The sequence below is a fragment of the Acomys russatus genome, chromosome 10 (genome assembly GCF_903995435.1).
Source record: "Acomys russatus chromosome 10, mAcoRus1.1, whole genome shotgun sequence".
Lineage (NCBI taxonomy): Eukaryota > Metazoa > Chordata > Mammalia > Rodentia > Muridae > Acomys > Acomys russatus.
The window spans coordinates 58,038,788-58,047,301 of NC_067146.1; the positions used below are offsets into that span (position 1 = coordinate 58,038,788).

General features: G+C 46.4%; 1 protein-coding gene across 1 annotated transcript; it reads left to right on the top strand.

The window, feature by feature from the left end:
* The first annotated feature begins 4,786 nt into the window (after nucleotides 1-4,786).
* Nucleotides 4,787-7,162, top strand: Gadd45a (growth arrest and DNA damage inducible alpha). Its single transcript, XM_051152241.1, has 4 exons — nucleotides 4,787-4,929; nucleotides 5,025-5,126; nucleotides 5,229-5,466; nucleotides 6,330-7,162. Exons 1-4 carry the CDS (start codon nucleotides 4,886-4,888, stop codon nucleotides 6,441-6,443), a joined length of 498 nt encoding a protein of 165 aa, XP_051008198.1. The 5' UTR covers nucleotides 4,787-4,885; the 3' UTR covers nucleotides 6,444-7,162.
* The last annotated feature ends 1,352 nt before the right edge of the window (nucleotides 7,163-8,514 follow it).

Below are 8,514 nucleotides of genomic sequence, written 5' to 3' on the forward strand. Positions count from 1 at the left end.
CATTTCTGCTGTCTTCTAAAGTAGCACCAGTAACTGCAGACCAAGCTTTGGGGTAGGATGGGGTCAGGGAAGGGTGGGAACTTTTCATATCTAAGCCACAAGTTCAAAGGGAAATACTGATCCTAAGGAAAGACACATTTTTAGGTGACAGTAAATCTTCTCCAAATAATGTTCTGCAAGAAAAATGGAGGTAAACTAATAGGGTTGCTTTGAAGAAAAAAAAACAAACGAAACAAAACAAAAACCAAAAACCTTATCAATCTTATGCAGATAAACAAGAGCAACAAGAAGTTGCAGCCTTAAGATTCTATAACTTAGGACTTCAGTTCTAGGCAGTAGAGAGTGGCCTGCCTCACACTGAAATAGCAAAACTGCTTCTCTTGGAATGAAGGAGACATTATAATCCTGTGTTGTAGAAGCAGTAACAGGAATGCAGGTATGATAAGACTGAGGATGATGTCACAAAGACTTAAAGATGCAAAAAGCAAAATAACTTAATACTTCTCTAGTATGTTTCCCCCATGGCTTCCAGATGCAACCATTTGGGATTGTTATAAATAGAATTAAAGTATCATTCTAGTCTTCTGTAATTCAATACCTGGGACTACCTGGAGTATTTAAAAATAATGTGTGTGTGTGTGTGTGTGTGTGTGTGTGTGTGTGTGTGTGTGTGTGTGCGCGCATTCCTGTAATTCCAGCACTCAGGAGGCTGAGACAGGAGGATTGAGAGTTTGAGATCCTGTCAGAAACAAAATAGTAACTGTGCTGATTAGTTTTATGTTAACTTGCCACAAGCTAGAACCATCTGAGAAGAGTGGAACCACAATTGGGAAACTGCTTCCATAAGATTGAGTTGTAGGCAAGCCTGCAGTACATTTTATTAATTAGAGTCTTATTTGAGAGGGTCCAGCCCATTATAAGTGGTGCCATCTCTGGGCTAGTCATGGGTTCTATGGGAGAGCAGGCTGAGCAAGCCATGCAAAGCAAGGCAGTAAGCAGCACCCCCCTCCACACCCCCCCCTCCGCCCCGTGGCCTCTTCATCAGCTCCTGCCTCCAGGCTGCTGCCTGGTTTGAGTTCCTGTCTTGGCTTCCCCAAATGGACTGTGAGATTCAGGATATGTAAACCAAATAAGCCCTTTCCTTTCCTAATTTGCTTTCAGTCATGGTGTTTTTAAGCACAGAAAAAGAAGCCCTAATCAATACATATCGAGGTTATTGTGCTGAAAATGAGCACCTATCACTATAATCCAGGTCTCTAATGTACAGCTGCTGCCAGGCAGAGACGCTGAGTGCAGTTGCCACTTCCAGCCATAATAGCCACAGGAAGCCAATGCCTGATGAGACATGCTGGGTAGACTCAGCAATGAGGCAGTGTGACACCAGCTTGTCTGAGTCAGAGAGTATGACATGGATACTTTTGAATCCCAGAGGGCTCCTTCAAGACTTGGATAAAATGCCTCCTTTACAAGGCTAAGCATAGCATGGAGTATAGTTTTTAAAGGAATAATATTATATTTTACTACTTTATACACGTCTTAAACTTCCTCTAGCTGATTTTATTGGGGGCACTACTGTACTTTGTTTCATCTCAATAGGCATAAACAGTGTGTGTTTCTACTGTCCCATTGCTTCCATTCAGATGAGAAAGTTATGGGACTTTCAACATAGCTGGCTGATGACAGTGAATACCATTTTGTCCCCAAATTCAGTTGAAGCACAGGTGTTATGGCTATTCTTGGTTGTCGGTTGTCAACTTGACTACAGATGGAAATCTAAAGCTCAAAAATGGAGAGCAAAATAGTGAGTGATTTTTTTCCCCTTAGTTTAAAATAGGATGATCCACTTCTAATCCAGATTCTGAGGCAGCAAGATACACTCCTTTATCTGGATCTTGAGGTGACAAGACACACTCCTTTAATGCAGGTCTTGAGGCAGGAAGACACACGTTTCATCTGGGCCACATCTTGTGTTGGAAGCCTATATAAGGTCATGGATAAGGAAGCTTTTGCCCTTTGCCTGCTTGCTCCAACCTTGACAGCAAGACCATTCCTTCACTGGCATTAGAGCCTACATCTGCAGGATGCTGGCACATACAGAAGACCACTGGGACATCTGGCCTCATGGACTGAACAACTTCTGGATTCTTCCTGTTGATAGCCAGCCATTGTTGGATTAGTTGGACCATAGCCTCTAAGTCATTCTAATAAAGTCCCTTTATATGTGTGTGTACATATATATTCATTAGTTCTATAAGTTGCACTATTCTAAAGAACCCTAATACAATGGATATACAAATTAGATCATGAGGTCTTTGTAGCCAAAGAAATTGTTCAGTGCTTACATTTTTGAAGTGATGATAAAGGTGGGCTATCTGAGAATTCCTGTACAGGACTGTAGGATCGTGACATATTGGTTAATTCTCAGATTCTTTCCCACTCATGACACCCACTGTATTGTTGAGTGTAGGACTTGTGCTGGGTGTTTAGGACACCAAGCTGATGAAGTCATGGTCTCTGCTGTCACATGATCCTGTAATTCTTTGTCAGCTTGCGATCACAGTTCCTTCCAGAGAACTTCTAAGAAATGTCTAATGGGTGGAATCCTGGAGTTCTAGGGAACACAGTTCACCAAACCTCCAAAGCATGACTCAGACACTTTTGTGTAATTTTGATTTTGCAAAGCTGAAACTGCTCTAGTGCTTGCCTGTGTTGTCGGTCTTCCTGGTGCTGGAACAAAACAGCTGATGGAGGCTGCTTAAGGAAGAGGGTTTACTGTGGTTTCACAGGTCCTGCGTCCAGTCCATCCTGTGAAGGCTTGACAGCCAGAGCTGGAGGAGACTGTTCAAGTGGCATCCTCAGACAGGAGTGAGCTAAGAACGCCCACGCTCAGCTAGCCGGCTTTCTTTTCCACACAGAGTGAGGACTCCCAGGCCATAGAAAGGTGTTGTCCGTGACCAGGTCTTCCCTCCTCAGCTAGCCTGATCTAAATGACCCATCACAGGCATGCCCAGAGGCTTGTTTTAGCGATGACTCTAGATCCCCTTAAGGTAAGGATCTCTGTTAACCATTACAATTGAAGCCTAAGCCTCAGTGATGACATTTTGTCCCTGTTGCTGTTCTGCAGGGGGGCCAGGGATCAAATTCTGAGCCTGGAGCACACTAGGTAACTGCTCTACCATTGAGCTAGATTCCCAGGCCCAGTGTTGAGGAATTCCTTAACAAGCACATCCAATGTAAAGATTTAAGGTACAGGCATGAGATACACAAGCACCTCAGACTGAGTCCTACACAGACATGCGTTCCTTTACTCAAACATTGTCTCTTGGTGACAGAGCCCTTAGGGATTGAACTAGAAATTCTACCTCCAATAAGTGAATTGCAAAACCAACCTATAACTTTCCCATTAAGTTAAGAATTGGAAAATACGTTGTCCACAAGAATAAAAACGGAAGAATGCAAAACTCACATATGCCTCTGTAAAATTTGCTCCTGTAACTATAAGCTGCCCTGTGACCTCCATATAAGCACTACTAGGAATGTAAGCATCTGGAAGGCAATTTCACCACTGTTGATGACTCCAGTAGGTTCAGGTAATGCTTTTGTGTTTATTGAATAAGCTCAAAACAAAGGGACTTTTGAACTATTCAGTAAAAGTCTGCGTTGAAATTTGCTTTTGAATTTGTAACTCCTGTTTGCAGTTATAAAGGTTTGTCTTCCACCTACAAGTTGCCATTATCTCAAAGGTGAAAGTCTAGCACACGGCTAAAACGTCCTATAGTTAGTTACAGCTTCATGAATCAGCTTCAGTATTTCAGAGTGAGATCACAGGCAGTGGCATACTCTTTTGCCTGTAAAGGGAGGTTCAGGGACCATCATGAGCACTTTGAACTTAGACCGTGGGTCCTGTGAGTGCTGTAAGTTGTCTCTCAGTTCTCACCTGATCAGAAGGAGCCTTCTTCAGGAAAGATTTTTAAAATGGTGAATTTGGCCCATTAGACATGTGGTCGCCAGCTCCCCAACTTAACACTGAGTGGGCAGAAATTTTACCAGTGTTTTGAGGAAAAGTTTCCAACTTGGTACCGTGCCATCACTACACACAAGTGTCTTGGGTTTTCTCTTTGGAGCTTCAAATTCTCACAACCAACCAAAACGAAATCAGACCAGACATCAGGGCACCAAAAAAAGTATTATTGTGAATAAGCAGCTTTGCCTGAAACTTGCTTATAAACAACACTTCTGAAGCAAGCTTTGCCTGGCACATTGGACAATTTAAATGTAATCTGCTTACTGGTTAACAGCTAGAGGTGGGGGGGGGGGTGCATTAGCCCTGGAGATAAAATTTTAAAACAGCCCCTTAATATGAAACGACACGAAACGACAATCGAAAGATGTCCACAACTAGAAAAACAATCGGCAAGCTGTTTCAGTCCCAGCCGAGGACACTTGAACCGCTGCAAAGCCCTCCGCACCAGATGGCTCGCCACCAACTAGCTAGAGCTGGCTCCGGACCCCACCAACCGGGTTTCTGCACCACCCTTGTCCTGTGGGCTCCCTCCAGCGTAGCTCCGCCCTCTTCCGCTCCTCTCGACCCAGCCGGGCGGGGCCAGGCTCGGAGTGTCAAAGTCTGCTAATTTGTATGAGCCAATGGCCGAGCCGCATGCAAATGAGGCTGGCGGTGGTTGGCTGAGGGCTAGCCCCTTAACTCTGGAACCCGGCCCTTTGTCCTCCAGTGGCCCATAGGCGGCTGTGCAGCGCTTCCGAGAGGACTAGGCGAGAGGCCGGCGGGAGCCGAGAGGGGAGGGTGGGCGAGCGCGGAGCGGGCGCTGCGCACTGGGAGGGGGGGCAGAAGCAGCCCGCGCCGCGTTGAGGGGTTCGCACTTGCAATATGACTTTGGAGGAATTCTCGGCTGCAGAGCAGAAGACCGAAAGGTAAGTGTGTCTGCGGACGCGGTGGCCGCTGCCCCTCCCGCCTCGCGGCACAGGGGGTTACCCGACTGACCCGCTCTCGCCCTGCTCCTGCGTAGGATGGATACGGTGGGCGATGCCCTGGAGGAAGTGCTCAGCAAGGCTCGGAGTCAGCGCACTATTACGGTCGGCGTGTACGAGGCTGCCAAGCTGCTCAACGTGTAAGTGGCCCCGGCTGCCCGCGCAACCCCCCACCCCCCACCCCGCCTCTACCCTTCTCTCCTTGGGGCGTGTGCACTCACCGCTGCCCCCGCTGCCTGCAGAGACCCCGACAACGTGGTGCTGTGCCTGCTGGCCGCGGACGAGGATGACGACAGGGACGTAGCTCTGCAGATCCATTTCACACTCATCCAGGCGTTCTGCTGCGAGAACGACATCAACATCCTGCGGGTCAGCAACCCGGGTCGGCTGGCTGAGCTGCTGCTACTGGAGAATGACGCAGGCCAGGCGGAGAGCGGGGGCGCCGCGCAGACCCCAGACCTGCACTGTGTGCTGGTGACGGTAAGGGACCCAGGGCTGCAGCCCGCAATCTGCCGAGCTGGACGCTGATCTCGCGAGGGGGTTCCGATAGTACCGAGCGTGTCTAAGCTCGTGGGTGGCCTCCAGCGGCAAAACATATCCCTGTGAGTCAGCAGGCTGCCCAGCTACCCCTGCCTACCTCTGCATTACCTCGCGTGACTAATTCTCTGATTAGATAAAGCCAAATAAATTCCCGGCTCACCCTTCATTAAGAAGTCAGCTTCCCTCTTCATTTGCTGTCAAAGCTAAAGCTAGAAATGGTGTAGGAGAGAGACCCTCTTAATTCTCTGAAGATACTCTGAAGTGTACCGAGTGGAATTCTTTTCTTTGCTGCTCGGAGTTGTTTAAATGGGGCCCTCTCTGCCCTTCTCCCCACCCCTTAAAAATGTCAGGTGGATGGAGAGTGTTTTTAGAGAGAATGTGCTGTCTAGGACTTCAGGGTTGTTTGTTTGTTCGTTTGTTTTTATATTTTTGACTGGTGTAGAAAAGTGGCAAGCTGATTACTTGTGCTGCCAGTGAAAAGTGCTTTTCATCGTCCGGGAAGATAAGAGCTGGCAATTCAGCTGCCTGACTTGTGTGTAGCTCTCGCATCGTGCACACGCCTGAGAATGTTTTTTTAGAAATATTTTACTTACCTCCCCGCCAGGGTCCATGCTTGGTAGGATGGTCTTATGAATGACAGCCTCATGCAGAAGGGTACAGACAATTATGCAAAACTGTGGCCCAGTGGGCATCACAGGTGTTTAGACTTTGCCAAATGCTTAAACAGAATGTTCAGGTTTTGGGGTCTTGAAAAGTTGTACAGCTAGTGGTCCAAGCTGACGGTTTCCTAAATTTGTTCTCAGAACCCACATTCATCACAATGGAAGGACCCTGCCTTAAGTCAACTCATTTGCTTTTGCCGGGAAAGTCGCTACATGGACCAGTGGGTTCCAGTGATTAACCTCCCGGAACGGTGATGGCCTCTGAGTGGAAATAACTGAAGCAGATTGCACTGAAGTTTTGAAATGCCTTTGTAGTTACCCAAGCAGTCACTCCCTTCGCTGATGCAAGGATTACAGAAATTGATGCCAAGGGGCTGAGTGAGTTCAACTGCATGGGGGCTAGGAGGTGACTTTGCAGATGGAGAGAGGTGAAAAGAAATGGAGGAAGCTGGGTTGAAACAGAAACCTTAGTCAAAAGGGACAAAGATGACAAAGAACTGTGCAAGAAAGAAAACTACTAATTTAGGATGGTCGAGTTACGTTAAAACAAGCCAAATATTGCTTTGTTGAAACTTTAAATACGCAGCAATAGTTCGGGTATTCTTTTGGTCTTTATGCCCTCAAGTAAAAGGAAAGTAAGAAGGTTAATCGTATTTTCAAGCCACAGTTTAATGTATTTTGATGAGATGTTAAACTCTCAGAAGTTTTATTATAAATTGTACTAAGTTATTTTATGATGTGAAAGGTTATTTATTATACTTTTTTGAAGCACAATATCTAAAAATAAACTGATAAGGAATAATTGTGTCATTTCTCTGTGTGTGTGTGGTTTGTCTTTTACAACACCGACTCTATTAACAGGCATTTTAGTGAAGCTTTGCTTTACTTTACACTAGGCAGAAAGATGGGTGATTTTAGTGGGTTTGAGTAAGGGAAAAAGAAATATTTAGAGGTTCGCTGTGCAAAGTCTGAATTACACTCAATTATTTAAATGCTATAGTAAAATTGCATACAAAATGTGAAAGGAGAGAGGAGGGCTACCAAAGCCACTTAAAAGATAAATGTCACTTTCACTGGGGAAAAAACCGTTTTATAGGGTTCTTACGAAATGAGCTTAATTTCTCTAGGTTAAAGAGAAGAAAAGACTATTGCTAACAGTTACAACAGTTTGTGCAAAGGTGCAGAGGCCCGAAAGATCACAGGCTGCGTAGTCAGCAGTGTGACTCTGTGCACCTCTGGTGTTGAAAGATAAGAGATGCTAAGGCTAGGTGGGGGGTCAGCTCAGACTGTGACAGGCATTCTTGCATCAATCACCCGTATGTATTTGAGCTGTCACAGTTTGCAGAGGCCTCTGGACTGCAGAAGGAAGTAACATCCTTAGTGTTGTGGGTAGATAACGTGGGGGTGTAAGGGATAGTTAATTGGGTGAATGGTTGTCCTACTGTTGTAGGATGGTCGAGTCGGGTGTAAGCAGGTTTTGTGATGGTTTTAGTTTCTTAGGGGCACTGTACCTTCGGCTGAATATTTGCACTACTGCTGTGAGGGATCTGGTCTGGCTATGTTAGAGGGAGGAAATGGCAGAGAAGAAGGAAGGGGGGGAGGGTCGGGAAAGACTTCAGTAGAAGCCTTCCTGCTGTGTCTGGTCAGAAAGCACCTGGTAATTAACTGCAGCAGCATCCCCCCCACCTCCCTCCTGTAGGCAGCACCAAGGAAAGCAAAGTTGCACACTGAAGAGGAGACCTGGCACAGCTCTAGTCTCCACGTTTCCAGCCTCTCCCACAGGAGCTCTGGAGGCCCCCGCTGTTTGCCAGCCTTCCGTGTGAAGAGCAGGAAGAGCAGAGGAAACAACGAAAGCTTTAAGTGGCTGCTTATCTTGTACAGGCCTGCGAGCCTTCTGCTTTTCCACTCTTAGAAACGTGGGGTTCTAGGCCCACAGAAGTAAGCCTTCTGCTTTAAGCCATTGTGTAAACCCAAACAATTGTTAACAGGAACATATGCTTTTTTTTGCATTAGAAGATTCGAGAGCAGTGACTTTCAAGCAAGACCTTTAGCCTTTTAGGATCTTTCAATCTGTGTTAGCAACTGTTGTATCTCGGGAAATAGGATAACGTTAAACCAAGTGGGAGGAGTGGAGAAAAGCAGCTGTTGGCCGGAAGGAGCATGGTGGTGTCAGCTATGTCTCCATCAGCCCTCCCCCATCCTGATGCCTTCGTGTGTAAAATGAAGTCAACATTGCCCGTCTGTCTCCCCAGTTGCCTTTTGTAGCTTTGTAATCTCTTGGAAGGATGAGCTGCTGTCTGGTCCATAGATGTCCCTGTACAGTAGG